Source organism: Cebidichthys violaceus, unplaced genomic scaffold, assembly GCF_023349555.1.
Source record: "Cebidichthys violaceus isolate CVI_PGR_0920_01 unplaced genomic scaffold, fCebVio1.0.p SCAF_4, whole genome shotgun sequence".
NCBI classification, from domain to species: Eukaryota; Metazoa; Chordata; class Actinopteri; order Perciformes; family Stichaeidae; genus Cebidichthys; species Cebidichthys violaceus.
In genome coordinates, this window is record NW_027176594.1 from 13,826,693 (window position 1) to 13,841,960 (window position 15,268).

At 39.5% G+C, this 15,268-nt stretch overlaps 2 protein-coding genes across 2 annotated transcripts; both read left to right on the plus strand.

The window, feature by feature from the left end:
• The first annotated feature begins 6,008 nt into the window (after positions 1-6,008).
• LOC137885379 (uncharacterized) lies at positions 6,009-7,929 on the plus strand. Its single transcript, XM_068727616.1, has 5 exons — positions 6,009-6,057; positions 6,222-6,626; positions 7,288-7,428; positions 7,605-7,654; positions 7,739-7,929. Exons 1-5 carry the CDS (start codon positions 6,021-6,023, stop codon positions 7,856-7,858), a joined length of 753 nt encoding a protein of 250 aa, XP_068583717.1. The 5' UTR covers positions 6,009-6,020; the 3' UTR covers positions 7,859-7,929.
• A 4,519-nt stretch (positions 7,930-12,448) lies between these two features.
• Positions 12,449-14,233, plus strand: LOC137885211 (uncharacterized). Its single transcript, XM_068727379.1, has 5 exons — positions 12,449-12,509; positions 12,663-13,064; positions 13,503-13,631; positions 13,765-13,826; positions 13,980-14,233. The coding sequence occupies exons 1-5, from the start codon at positions 12,473-12,475 to the stop codon at positions 14,097-14,099; spliced, it is 750 nt and encodes a 249-aa protein (XP_068583480.1). The 5' UTR covers positions 12,449-12,472; the 3' UTR covers positions 14,100-14,233.
• Positions 14,234-15,268: the final 1,035 nt, after the last annotated feature.

Sequence of the window (15,268 nt, forward strand, 5' to 3'; positions counted from 1 at the left end):
CGAGTAAACGCTGGTGGTGTAATCTCAGTTCGTCACACCAGCTCCAGGCGAAACTCTCCTGACCTCCAGTGGAGCTGTTAAGTCACAAACCAAAAATACTTCTGGATGACGTTGGAGCCCCAAGCTGTCCTGAACAAACAGAACGAGATCATGTGGCATCTTGTTTCAAAATTGATTCGCTATAGCAGCTGCAACATTGTAATATAATACTCATTTCTCAACAGAGGGGCCAATCCTTCAAATCAAATCAAGACCCTGTAATTGGTACTATTTTACAGCTAATGTGACGTTCCCTCTTACTGATAATTTAGTTTGACAGTTTTACTACAAAATATTAGTAGTTTAATACGGACCCTTTGGCAGAAAATGTCTCCATTGACAAAACAGTGACAATAAACTGATTGATCATTCAATTCCAACAATTCCACCTCAACTATGTTTTCATGTTTCACATTGTTTTGGACAAACCCCACTGTCAGTGGCATGAACCACAGTGCATATGAACTAAATTCAGGAAAAAATATTTAAACTGACTGAATTTCTTCCTTCATTGTTTTATTCTTCACAGAGTATACGTGTGTTTTACTTAGGTTTAACTTAAAGATTGATCAGTTGCACACATTAGCATCCAGACAGAAAACCTCTCTGTTGTTGTTGATCACAATCCAGCTTCAGGTTCACATTTTTGATTGAAATCGATCTGTAACATTTCATAATGGTGGCGAATGTAACGAGACTCAAAGCTGTTTTCAGATAATTTCCTGTGTTTATCTCAGGTTTGCCATCAGCCCTCACATACACTCTTCACCAGTAGTGATACAATTCCCAGGTAGCTTTACAGGAAACCCACAGTGACAAACAGCTCGTCTTACGGCCGCAGAGCTCAACAGACTGAAGCTGCGGACTAGTGACTTGCTGAAGATGTTGGTGGAATTAAGTTAAAAGTGAGAAAATATTTCAATGTTTTCATTGTGAAACATACTATAAATAGTTCACGTGGAAGGAATCTCCACTAGCTCATTGAAAGAAGTGCTTGGCTGCTAATTCAGATGTTATTATTTATGTCTAACGACAGGCAGGTCAGAGCTCTGCAGCCCTCTCAGCTACATTTAGAAGTTTATTTCTGAATCTATGTCATACCAGTGACCACATCCTGACTTTATGAGCTCAAAGTCAGATCGGTCTGCTGTGCACTGTGTGCGAGCGTAATTTGTTCACAGAGAGATGCAGAATGTGGTTTCATACACAGGTACCATGGTCAAGATATGCTGTTTGGCTGCAACCTGATGTCTGAACAACATCTTATGGCATTTTTGGATTTACGTTTGTTTGTGGGACAAAATTTCAAGATGTTGTACCCGTACACATTTTCATGGTATTTAGGGAAACACTTCTTTAAAAAAAATGATGTGCTAAAAAAGGGAGGGGAAATGCTGATGTCCACCTCTCACTCCTAGTAGCAGTTTGCCACACCAGTGGAACTCTCCTGACCTCTAGTGGAGATGTTAAGTAGTAAAGCTAAAAGGACCCAAGAGGAAAATTTACTTGAAGCTGTCCAAACTAAATGACACAGTGCTAAATCATGATTGTTCATTTACTATAGCTGCTAGATTGTATTATTACCAAAACAAAACTAACTGCATTGGCTCTGACCAGCCTGCCACGCAGTGTGACAATATATAAATCCCTGTGTCACAAAATGACGAGGCCAAAGGTAATAAACTTTATTTGCACAGAACAAGTAATGCAATTATCATATCATGTACGTTGCTACGTTGTCATGTACTCTGAGAATTTTTAAATTTTTAGTTTATTGCAGTATGTGAGCTTATAGTTGTTATCAGCAAGAGTCCAAAACAACGAGCACAAGGAACAAATAGTCTCACAGGGGGAAGAGGAGTCCTTGTGTATCAGTTAGCACATCTGAGCCGATCACAGTTCAGATTCTTTCAGGGTGCAACTTACTTATAGTAGGAGTATTATAAAATGTGGGGCTTTATGAAAGTATGCTTGGATGCTTCTGACATTTTTAAAAGATCTAATCCTCTCTATATATTTCATCCCGACTCCAAAAGAGTGTTCTGCATGATGACGTTCTCTCTGACTTGCTTACTTGTACCTTTTTTTATCCACTCTTACTCTGGTAATACCTAGAAGTACTTCCACGTTCATTTTTTGAAAAAAAAAATTTCAAGCAAATCATATCTATTCTTGTATTGAAAGCAAAACACTATCAGGTAACCAACAAGAAGAACTATTTCTCTTCTCTCTCTATCTCTATTTATTGTCATATCTCTTAATCTGCATTATAATGATTATTGATTAAAAATGTAAAATTGTCTCTCAGGATTAAGATGTGATTTTAACTGGAGTTGTGTTCTGTGGCCAGTTGAAACTTGTCCCGAGCTCAACAATGTATCAGTAGTCAATTGTTTTTTCCCCTTTGAAAATAAATAAGTAAATGTGTCTCAAGTTATTACCATGAAGGTTTGACACCAGAAGCATCATCTCACCTCCTCAGGCAGATTATACTCTGACGTGAAACACGCTGTCAGGTTTTACAGACTATTGTGGTCTGATGACAATGTCACAGGTCCAAAATGTGAACTTTGAAAGAGTAAAGAAACAGCCTTCATTTCTGCTGGTGCAACGGTTCACAAAATTCTCGGTTCGGTTCGATACGACACAGTGGTGCCACGGTAAATGCCAGAGAAATATCCTTGATTTTGAAATATTTGTATTTATTAAAACTAACATCGTAAAGTATGTTCTTTTTGACTTTGAACAATGATGGATAGATTTGTGAACAGGAAGCTGCAGCAACTCCTGTTTTGTCTTTAACACGTGGGCTGCTGTTGTGCTTCAGTGAAAGAAGGTCACAATCTCTCTGATCTATGGAGGAAGCGAGAGATCCACTGCACTGCCGTTGCTTTCTGAGACGCTAGATTAATGACATGGTTAAAGCATACTATCTGTGGCCCTGGACCAGCAGCTCCAACTATATTCCTGGCATTGTCAGTAGTCACAGGAATGGTATAACATCAGCTCGCTCCAACTTCCACTGCTTCTGTCGTCTCTTGGGCCAAATCCTCACTGGTGAGACTCTCAGGGGACGTGTCTGAAGAACATGGCTTTTCATCTCCCATTCAGTGGTGAGGTAAAGGTAAAGTCAGAGTAACAGAGGGTGCTTCGGACATTCGATTCTCTACTTTATCAGAATTAAGATCTGGCTGGAATGGGCCCGTGAAGGAGTAGTGTCACGGGGCTCAATAACATTAAGCATGTTCGTAAAGTCTGCGTTTGCAATACTATTGTTCTATGAATTGTTCAAACACATTGCTCAACAGAGGAGGGTCTATAAATGAGATAATGTAAAATCTATATTATTTTACAGCCACCGTGACATTACCCCAAAGCATCATCATGCAGTCAAGTTGTCTGCCAGACTTTCTACTAAATATGATCAATATTGCTGACAATATGTCTTTGCTCTCTAAAGTGGACCGTCTCACCATAACCGCAAAAAGTGCAAAAGCACCTGAAGAGATTCAGTCCCCAGTTACAGTGTGTGTACAGGTACAGTCATTTGAAGTCAGAGCGTCACACAAAAGTAGAAACAGTCACAGAAGAAAATGTTCCAATCAACCAGCCAATCACAACTTACATTTCCTGTCTGGGGAAAAGTCACGACATCTGGCAGTAAGACCTGTTTCCTTGTCTTTCTACACCGGCTCATCATCTCACATGGACAGGCTGCGTATTTTTCTGGTCATTCTCCAAAGTAATTTTTAGTAAACTTATTGAGATTTACTTTTTTCTTCTAATGAATCCATGCTAACATCTCAGTGTTTTTGTATTGAGTCTGCCTTCAGTGTACTGTGAAACAACCGTTCACCTCATTTCTTGCTTTTGTATTGTTTTGATATTCCAATAGTTGCATCCTGCAGTCATGATTGGATCTCTGGATCAGTGTTGGAGGCAACAGTCAGACTGGGAGACAACATCACTCTGTACTGTGACTGTAAATTATCAAGTGCAGCATACATAGTATCAAATACATGTTCTTGTGAGAGGAGATGGAAAAAAAATTGACCTTCATCAAGGACAGTGTTTCCTCTCATACAGACACCAAACCTCAGAGTTACACTGAACAGCTTATATGTGGTGAGGAAATCAACAGCGCATCAAAGGCTGCATGGTAACACACACCATAAAAAGTGGACATCAATACAGGCATGTGTAGACACGCACACAGCTGTATCACAGCAACCACTGCATCAGTGGTATTACACTGTGTTCGAGCCCCAATGAAAAGACAAGTGTGTTTGATAGTTCCCACCATGAAGCTTTGACACTCTGTGTTTCATTCATCTCACCTCATCAGTCCTCTGAGATGATACGTTCTATCAGAAACTGTGAAAGTGAAGACAAACATACTTCTCATGTTCCTGTGTTTGGATACATCAAACCTCCAAAATAACAACTTTTATCATTCGTGGGCCTTTTCTGAAAAAGAAAGATGAGGTTTTTCTTCTATACGCAAGAGGTTGTATCAGTTTTGTTGAGTTACTGAATGATTTTTTTTAGAAGAACCGTAGGTCTGTTTGGTAGTCACTGATAATTGACTTATTCTAATGGGTCCTTTGAGAGATCGTAAACAATGATGACGAACATAAGCGCTCAGTCTGGCAACTGAATTATGACCACGAGTAATAGCTTGTCAAGCTATGCAAAGGCATTGACAACCACAGATCGCTAATGCAACCTAAACAAATTCCTTTTCCAGATCTGTGTGCTAGTGGGTAGAACACATTAGCACGTGGCCCGATATTTAGTGGCCAGACATATACAGTACCTGTATTTGGTGGAAAACATAGTGTGAAAACGTTGCACCAGTGAGAAATTATGAGCATACAAGTCACTCGATGTTCACAACTTCTTTATCTGCGCTCACGTACAGTACGACAAACACAACAAAATGACATTAGGGGTGCAACGGATCACAAAACTCGTGGTTTCAATCGTATCATGGTTTTGAGTCATAGATCGGATCAGCAGAAAAAAAATGGAGCAAATATAACTTGAAGATATGCCACCAAACCAATTGCCGATGAGCCATATCTCAATAGAACCTCCGTACGTTAGCTGTTAGCTCCCGTGCTGCCATCATTATTAGCTCTCCTCCTCCTGATTTCAACACAGATTTGTTATTCACAATGAAATAATTATCAGGGATCAGCAACTAGAAAGCATTCATGTCATAATATGATTTTTTAAAATAATTCTAAATACAAGCTCATTTGGGTTTATTATCGAGGCCAACCGTTCACGTGAGTTACTACGAGCAGCCACGGACGCGTTTGGCTAAATGTCACAAGTGACACTTTCACTCGCTACACTGAAACACCTGTTGCTCTGAAACGGTTGGAATTCTGTTGAATTAACGTAATCCCGCTGTTGGAATATCGATTCTGACAAACCGAACATGCAACAACCAGACATTTTGACGCTGTTAACAGTTTTAATTTGATGTTTAAAGCTTGCTTACTCGTCTGGATGGTAAATTGGCCTACAAGACTACTTGTTGGAACTGGAAGCTTCTGCCCACTGTATCCCACATTGTTTCCTAATTTGGAGGATTGTCTACTTCTGGTCCTTATGCATCAGACCCTCCAAGTCTATAACAACCCTCAGCATACTGTAAATCCTACAAAGACAACACTGCAAGTATTACAAGGCTGAAATCTACCATGTAATGGCAACACCTCAGTTAGATGCTGGGGTGTGGTGGGTTTTATCTTGTTGTCTCTGTTATTGAGTGATCACGTACGGGAAACAGCCATAACAGCCCAGCCTGCCACATACCTTTACACAAAGAGAAAAACAACCACAGAAGAAAATGTTCCACTTGACTGGCCAATCACATTGTATACTTCCTTTGACAGACACGTCTACAAAAGGCATGACATCTTTCAGTAAGATCTGTCTCGCTGTCTTCCATATCTCGATCATTATCACACATGGACGGGCTGCACATTTTTCTGGTCGCTCTTTTAGGTAATTCTTTGAGACAAATTTTGGATATTTGATATTTAATTTTGAGAAAATTCATATACACTCATTGTTGTTGTGTTGAGCAGGAACCTGCACCTGCTGTAATGTGAAGTCGTGTAACACCGAGCACATTTCAATCTACTTTTACGATTGTGTTTGTATTCCAGGAGTTGCATCCTGCAGTCATGATTGGATCTCTGGATCAGTGTTGGAGGCAACAGTCAGACCGGGAGACAACATCACTCTGTACTGTGATTGTAAATTATCAAGTGGAGTATACATAGTGTGGTACAGGAACTGCTCTCATGAGAACCAGCCTTCTCTTGTCCTTGATGTAAACCTTCAATGGAGTGCAACGCTTGATTTGGCGCGCGTTATGAACCCCCTTCCTCGTTTCCACTTTGTGAGAAACTTTTATTCTGAATCCTATGACCTGCTGATCATAAACATCACTGATTCTGATGAGGGCCTCTACTACTGTGGAACTGAACAGAAAACAGTGGAGGATAAAGAATACGTTGGTTCCAAAACTCTTTACAGATATGGCAACATCTCAACAAGGATCCTATTCAGTAAGTGTTCCGGTCTAAATTTGTTCCGAAAAGATCTATGTGTGACTGCAGTGAATATATCAGTTGACTGAAAATGTACGCAGACCCCATATATACTTATATTAACAATGAAAAAGGTGAACTATCATGAAGTCTGAGAGTAAGATTGTGTCAACAGCCAATCTGGAGTGAAACATTAAAGTGGTTTCTACAAATAATTATATTCCCAAATCTGAGACTTCATGTATCTGAAGGTTTGTATGTCATCCTTAAATGTGCATTTCCATATGTATTTTTATGCATAGTGAGCTTTGGGATCATTTCACATTTTAAATCTGAGGCTCCATCAAAGTTAAAGGTTGCACTTTGTACTTCATTCTGAAAAGATCTGAACATCTTGGCAGAACAAATAATAATGTCGATGCAGTTTATTTTTTTCTCTGCTCAGTGAAAACTTGAGTTCTCAACAAACTCCGCTGAATTTAATACAAATCCAACAGTGTTTTTATTTTTGGGGCTCTAGGTTCCAGGGCTCATGGAACAGCTATTACACTTATGTTCACACGCAAAGAGCTTTGTTCAGGAAAATTACACAAAAATGTAGTTTTTTCTAAATCGTTTGCCATTTTGGTGAGACCAGAGTTTAATGACGCTAACTGACACAACTTTGTTTTTTATTCAGACTCCAGTGAGACTCCTCACCACGAGACTCCACACGACTGTGGTGTATGTTGGATTCTGCTGTTCTCCCTGTGTCCAGCTTTTGCTGTTCTCTCCTCTCTCCTCTCCTCTCTTCTGGTTTATCATCTCTGTCAGAAAAAAGGTAACGACTGTATACCTCTCCTTTAGAGCTAAATGTCAGGAATATCCATGAGAATCTACAAAATTAAATTAAATGAAAAAAAAGAATACTGAATTCAGACAAGTTCCTTCTTTCGATCTGTGTTTGAGTTTGGACGCACCATGCTGTCTGTACTGATGTTGTATTGATTTCTGCAGCTCCAGAACCTCAAGCTGATCAGCAAAGACCTCCAGCAAGACTGCATCAGGTAGGTGTAACACTAGGATATATTGAATAATGGCAATAAATTAGTTCACAATCTTGATTCTAAACAACAAATGTCAAATTTTAGGATGAAGATGTGTGTTATGCTGCGCTGGAAATCCGGCAGGCATCACAGAGACCAAAGAAGAAGAAAACCCAGAGTTCTGAATTCAGCACCTATTCTGCAATCAATACTTCTAGGATGTAGAGACACTAAAACAAAATAACAAATATAACTATATAACATCTAACAATGGGATCAAACAAAGCGCAACACCAAGTCAGGCCATGTACCTGTAAAATATGGGGGGGGGGGGGGGGGCGATATCTATGACTGATGTGTATTAAAAAAGTTGTGCAGAAAATACTGTTGCTTTGTTGTTTGCTTTTTTGAATGTGGAGAGCAATGACATTTTGAAAGTTGATACTAAACTTAATTTCCTCACCCCACTTATAATAAATACACCTTTTTTTAAACTTCCAGAGAGAAAACCTGTTTGTTGTTGTTGATCACAATCCAGCTTCAGATTCACATTGTTTGATTGAAATCGATCTGTAACATTTCATAATGGCTGTGATGGCAACCTGTAACAAGACATGATTGCTGTTTTCAGGCAATTTCCTGTTCTTATCTCAAGTTAGCCATCAATCCGGACCATATAGAGTTTGGAACTTTGAGAATTTGTTATGTTGGAGCTCATTTTGTTACAGAGGAAAATGACATATCATACAAAGCCAAGACGGCTACTGTTTAATATTCTTACCAAGCTTACTCTTTTAAGGATGTCCCTGCCACACAGTTTCAAAGAAGTTAAAAAGACAACACAGAAGTGACAGTAAAGCCAACCACAATCGTGTCGCACCTTCTAATCAGTAAGGCTCACAGGAAACTCACAGTGACAAACAGTCCCTCACAGGACTGCAGAGCTTAACGTGCAGACAGGCTGAAGCTGCAGATTAGTGTACAGCTTCACCGTCCACAGTTCAGTGTGATCCTACATGTTGACAATAGAGACAATACTTCCAATAGACACAAACCAACGGCTCCTGGTCTCACACAGTGTTCCTTCTTTTACATCGTTGTAGCTCAAAAATGCTTTAAATTGGTTGACTGTATGAATTGCTAGATGGAGTATTTGTTGACAACAGTTTTGGTGTGTTTAGGAGTACTTTAAAAACTTTAAAAACAGCGTGATGGGCGGGGAAATGCTGGTGGTGTAATCTCAGTTCGTCACACCAGCTCCAGGCGAAACTCTCCTGACCTCCAGTGGAGCTGTTAAGTCACAAACCAAAAATACTTCTGGATGACGTTGGAGCCCCAAGCTGTCCTGAACAAACAGAACGAGATCATGTGGCATCTTGTTTCAAAATTGATTCGCTATAGCAGCTGCAACATTGTAATATAATACTCATTTCTCAACAGAGGGGCCAATCCTTCAAATCAAATCAAGACCCTGTAATTGGTACTATTTTACAGCTAATGTGACATTCCCTCTTACTGATAATTTAGTTTGACAGTTTTACTACAAAATATTAGTAGTTTAATACGGACCCTTTGGCAGAAAATGTCTCCATTGACAAAACAGTGACAATAAACTGATTGATCATTCAATTCCAACAATTCCACCTCAACTATGTTTTCATGTTTCACATTGTTTTGGACAAACCCCACTGTCAGTGGCATGAACCACAGTGCATATGAACTAAATTCAGGAAAAAATATTTAAACTGACTGAATTTCTTCCTTCATTGTTTTATTCTTCACAGAGTATACGTGTGTTTTACTTAGGTTTAACTTAAAGATTGATCAGTTGCACACATTAGCATCCAGACAGAAAACCTCTCTGTTGTTGTTGATCACAATCCAGCTTCAGGTTCACATTTTTGATTGAAATTGATCTGTAACATTTCATAATGGTGGCGAATGTAACGAGACTCAAAGCTGTTTTCAGATAATTTCCTGTGTTTATCTCAGGTTTGCCATCAGCCCTCACATACACTCTTCACCAGTAGTGATACAATTCCCAGGTAGCTTTACAGGAAACCCACAGTGACAAACAGCTCGTCTTACGGCCGCAGAGCTCAACAGACTGAAGCTGCGGACTAGTGACTTGCTGAAGATGTTGGTGGAATTAAGTTAAAAGTGAGAAAATATTTCAATGTTTTCATTGTGAAACATACTATAAATAGTTCACGTGGAAGGAATCTCCACTAGCTCATTGAAAGAAGTGCTTGGCTGCTAATTCAGATGTTATTATTTATGTCTAACGACAGGCAGGTCAGAGCTCTGCAGCCCTCTCAGCTACATTTAGAAGTTTATTTCTGAATCTATGTCATACCAGTGACCACATCCTGACTTTATGAGCTCAAAGTCAGATCGGTCTGCTGTGCACTGTGTGCGAGCGTAATTTGTTCACAGAGAGATGCAGAATGTGGTTTCATACACAGGTAACATGGTCAAGATATGCTGTTTGGCTGCAACCTGATGTCTGAACAACATCTTATGGCATTTTTGGATTTACGTTTGTTTGCGGGACAAAATTTCAAGATGTTGTACCCGTACACATTTTCATGGTATTTAGGGAAACACTTCTTTAAAAAAAATGATGTGCTAAAAAAGGGAGGGGAAATGCTGATGTCCACCTCTCACTCCTAGTAGCAGTTTGCCACATTTGCTATAGCTGCTAGATTGTATTATTACCAAAACAAAACTAACTGCATTGGCTCTGACCAGCCTGCCACGCAGTGTGACAATATATAAATCCCTGTGTCACAAAATGACGAGGCCAAAGGTAATAAACTTTATTTGCACAGAACAAGTAATGCAATTATCATATCATGTACGTTGCTACGTTGTCATGTACTCTGAGAATTTTTAAATTTTTAGTTTATTGCAGTATGTGAGCTTATAGTTGTTATCAGCAAGAGTCCAAAACAACGAGCACAAGGAACAAATAGTCTCACAGGGGGAAGAGGAGTCCTTGTGTATCAGTTAGCACATCTGAGCCGATCACAGTTCAGATTCTTTCAGGGTGCAACTTACTTATAGTAGGAGTATTATAAAATGTGGGGCTTTATGAAAGTATGCTTGGATGCTTCTGACATTTTTAAAAGATCTAATCCTCTCTATATATTTCATCCCGACTCCAAAAGAGTGTTCTGCATGATGACGTTCTCTCTGACTTGCTTACTTGTACCTTTTTTTATCCACTCTTACTCTGGTAATACCTAGAAGTACTTCCACGTTCATTTTTTGAAAAAAAAAATTCCAAGCAAATCATATCTATTCTTGTATTGAAAGCAAAACACTATCAGGTAACCAACAAGAAGAACTATTTCTCTTCTCTCTCTATCTCTATTTATTGTCATATCTCTTAATCTGCATTATAATGATTATTGATTAAAAATGTCAAATTGTCTCTCAGGATTAAGATGTGATTTTAACTGGAGTTGTGTTCTGTGGCCAGTTGAAACTCGTCCCGAGCTCAACAATGTATCAGTAGTCAATTGTTTTTTCCCCTTTGAAAATAAATAAGTAAATGTGTCTCAAGTTATTACCATGAAGGTTTGACACCAGAAGCATCATCTCACCTCCTCAGGCAGATTATACTCTGACGTGAAACACGCTGTCAGGTTTTACAGACTATTGTGGTCTGATGACAATGTCACAGGTCCAAAATGTGAACTTTGAAAGAGTAAAGAAACAGCCTTCATTTCTGCTGGTGCAACGGTTCACAAAATTCTCGGTTCGGTTTGATACGACACAGTGGTGCCACGGTAAATGCCAGAGAAATATCCTTGATTTTGAAATATTTGTATTTATTAAAACTAACATCGTAAAGTATGTTCTTTTTGACTTTGAACAATGATGGATAGATTTGTGAACAGGAAGCTGCAGCAACTCCTGTTTTGTCTTTAACACGTGGGCTGCTGTTGTGCTTCAGTGAAAGAAGGTCACAATCTCTCTGATCTATGGAGGAAGCGAGAGATCCACTGCACTGCCGTTGCTTTCTGAGACGCTAGATTAATGACATGGTTAAAGCATACTATCTGTGGCCCTGGACCAGCAGCTCCAACTATATTCCTGGCATTGTCAGTAGTCACAGGAATGGTATAACATCAGCTCGCTCCAACTTCCACTGCTTCTGTCGTCTCTTGGGCCAAATCCTCACTGGTGAGACTCTCAGGGGACGTGTCTGAAGAACATGGCTTTTCATCTCCCATTCAGTGGTGAGGTAAAGGTAAAGTCAGAGTAACAGAGGGTGCTTCGGACATTCGATTCTCTACTTTATCAGAATTAAGATCTGGCTGGAATGGGCCCGTGAAGGAGTAGTGTCACGGGGCTCAATAACATTAAGCATGTTCGTAAAGTCTGCGTTTGCAATACTATTATTCTATGAATTGTTCAAACATATTGCTCAACAGAGGAGGGTCTATAAATGAGATAATGTAAAATCTATATTATTTTACAGCCACCGTGACATTACCCCAAAGCATCATCATGCAGTCAAGTTGTCTGCCAGACTTTCTACTAAATATGATCAATATTGCTGACAATATGTCTTTGCTCTCTAAAGTGGACCGTCTCACCATAACCGCAAAAAGTGCAAAAGCACCTGAAGAGATTCAGTCCCCAGTTACAGTGTGTGTACAGGTACAGTCATTTGAAGTCAGAGCGTCACACAAAAATAGAAACAGTCACAGAAGAAAATGTTCCAATCAACCAGCCAATCACAACTTACATTTCCTGTCTGGGGAAAAGTCACGACATCTGGCAGTAAGACCTGTTTCCTTGTCTTTCTACACCGGCTCATCATCTCACATGGACAGGCTGCGTATTTTTCTGGTCATTCTCCAAAGTAATTTTTAGTAAAGTTATTGAGATTTACTTTTTTCTTCTAATGAATCCATGCTAACATCTCAGTGTTTTTGTATTGAGTCTGCCTTCAGTGTATTGTGAAACAACCGTTCACCTCATTTCTTGCTTTTGTATTGTTTTGATATTCCAATAGTTGCATCCTGCAGTCATGATTGGATCTCTGGATCAGTGTTGGAGGCAACAGTCAGACCGGGAGACAACATCACTCTGTACTGTGACTGTAAATTATCAAGTGGAGTATACATAGTGTGGTACAGGAACTGCTCTCATGAGAACCAGCCTTCTCTTGTCCTTGAAGTAAACCTTCAGTGGAGTGCAACCATTGATTTGGTGCGCGTTATGAAACCCCTTCCTCGTTTCCACTTTGTGAAGAACTATTCCTCTGACTTCTATGACTTGATGATCATAAACACCACTGACTCTGATGAAGGCCTCTACTACTGCGGAACTGGACATACTAAGGTGGAGGATAACAAAATAATTACTTCCAGACCTGTTTACAGATATGGCAACATAACAACAAGGATTCTATTTGGTAAGTACTCAGATCTGGCTTTTCTTTGTGCCGTACTTGCGCTACATTGACATAAGTATGTGGACACACTCATTTAACATCTCATTCCCACAACATGGGCATTCATATTACAGAAGCCTCCACTCTGTGAACTTTGGAAAGTAGCTGCTGACATTTGTATCATTCAACAACAAGAGTGAGCGCAGATAGTAATGGTAATGCAGCTTTTGCCCAATAAACGTCAACCAACAGGAAAACCAACAGAAATATCTTCTTATTAACATTTATTCCTGGAAATATCAGGGTTTGTATGGTTACTGGAGTAGAGGAAAAACTAATACCCATGTGACTTTGAACAAGTAAAATAAACACTTCTCATTTCCCTTACATTTTTACGAGATCAAAATTTCTCCAATACACTTTGCAGAGTTTATTGACACAACTTTGTGTTTTATCTAGACGATAGCGAGCCTCGCTGCCTGAATACAGGAGACTGTGGCATGTGCTGGATGCTGCTGTACTCTCTGTGTCCAGCTTTTGCCGTTCTCTCCTCTGTGTTCTCCTCCCTTCTGGTTTATCAGAAAACAGGTAACCGCTGCATATGTCACTCACTTCTTTCTTCAGTTTGTTGTATTATTTGTTTTACTTAACTTGTTATAGAGTGCTTTAAGGTATTGTGGGATGTTGGACGTTATACTATAATTATGCTTTATTCATGCAGCTAAGGAACCTAAAACTGATGTGAAAAGACCCGACGCCAGAGGCCAAACGAGTGAGAATAAGGTAAAAAAATGTTGACCATGGGAAATGTACTGCTGCTCCACATTAGTTATGTAATACCTAAATGTTTAATAGAGCATTATAGTCAATCATTGTATTGCAAGAATACATGTTTATGATTTAGAATAATATAACAATATTTATAATCCATTTTAGGATGAAGATGTGTGTTATGCTGCACTGGAAATCCGTCAGGCATCACAGAGACCACAGAAGAAGAAGAAGATGACACAGAGTTCTGCCGCCTACTCTGTCATCAACACTTGTGACCTGTAATTTACACACTCATTAGACAGAGGAGCAATCAATACCATTGATAACATATACAGTATGAAAACACGGATGGCAGTTACGTTTTATTATTATATTTCAATTCAAAAGCAACGATGTGTTTGAAAAGTTGATAAACTCTTTTCTTGTTGTCAGTTTTTTTGTGAAAATAAAAAAAATAACAAAAATAAAATAATATATATATATATGTATCTAGCAGTTCTTTAAGTCATTGTTGGAGGGGGGGGGGGGTGCTTCTTCCAAGAAGTAACAACACAATACAGAGAAGCAAGAAATTTCCACTACATTCTGTCACAGGAAACCCACACAGACAAATAGCAAGTTGTGCAGGCGGACTGAAGTTGCAGACCACACTACTCTGTGACATGAATTCAGATGAAAACACTCATGTAGGATGCAACCAAGACAAGGCCCTCTTCTGGCTCATCGTCAAAAGCATCAGCTCAGTGACATCCAACATTACAAAACATTATTGACCTCAGGTTGGCGACACTGCACACCACAACCAAAAGTCCAAGGGCTTTTTTATTAGGTTCAGAAAGTAAAACTAGACATAGATGAAACCATGGTATCTCACAATGTGACCTCTCTTTCCATATGTGTACCAAACACTGGGAACTGCAAGGAAACAGAATACCAAGCTAGACTACAGAACCAACCTCAGCCCAGATCAGGTATGTGCCCTGCTCCACCCACTGCCCGGTCCTGCCGACCCACAGAGGTTCATCGTCTCACCTTGGTGCAATTATGTAGAAGTGTATTCAAGGGGATATCAGGACGTCAGTGTTGGGCGTGATCACTAATGCAACAAAGCACACTTCTGACCACATCCAGCAGTGACGCTGGGTGTGTTCAGAGGTCCAACGGCAACGCTTCAACCAGAGATGGCAGTGCAACGCTCAGTTTCAGAGGTGGAACGAGAACTACAATATTGTAGTCAAGTAAATGCATTTAACTCAGATAAGTACCTGTGTAGAAATGTATTTAAGTAAAAGTGAAAGGTTATGATATATGATGGCAAGGTTAAATATAGAATATCTTTAGGCTACAAAATAGACTGCATTTAATGTCAATTTATACAGCAACATCAGCAACAACCTTAAAACAAATGGGCAGTCTCTGCAGTCCATGCATACAACCGACTATGCTTTCAA

Excerpts from the sequence above, each read along its gene's own strand:
- LOC137885211 (XM_068727379.1), top strand. The coding sequence starts at position 12,473 with ATGGACAGGCTGCGTATTTTTCTGGTCATTCTCCAAA. Across the intron at positions 12,510-12,662 it reads TTTTCTGGTCATTCTCCAAA|TTGCATCCTGCAGTCATGAT; the intron begins GTAATTTTTAGT and ends ATATTCCAATAG. Across the intron at positions 13,065-13,502 it reads AACAACAAGGATTCTATTTG|ACGATAGCGAGCCTCGCTGC; the intron begins GTAAGTACTCAG and ends TGTTTTATCTAG.
- LOC137885379 (XM_068727616.1), top strand. The coding sequence starts at position 6,021 with ATGGACGGGCTGCACATTTTTCTGGTCGCTCTTTTAG. Across the intron at positions 7,429-7,604 it reads TCATCTCTGTCAGAAAAAAG|CTCCAGAACCTCAAGCTGAT; the intron begins GTAACGACTGTA and ends TGATTTCTGCAG. Across the intron at positions 7,655-7,738 it reads CTCCAGCAAGACTGCATCAG|GATGAAGATGTGTGTTATGC; the intron begins GTAGGTGTAACA and ends GTCAAATTTTAG.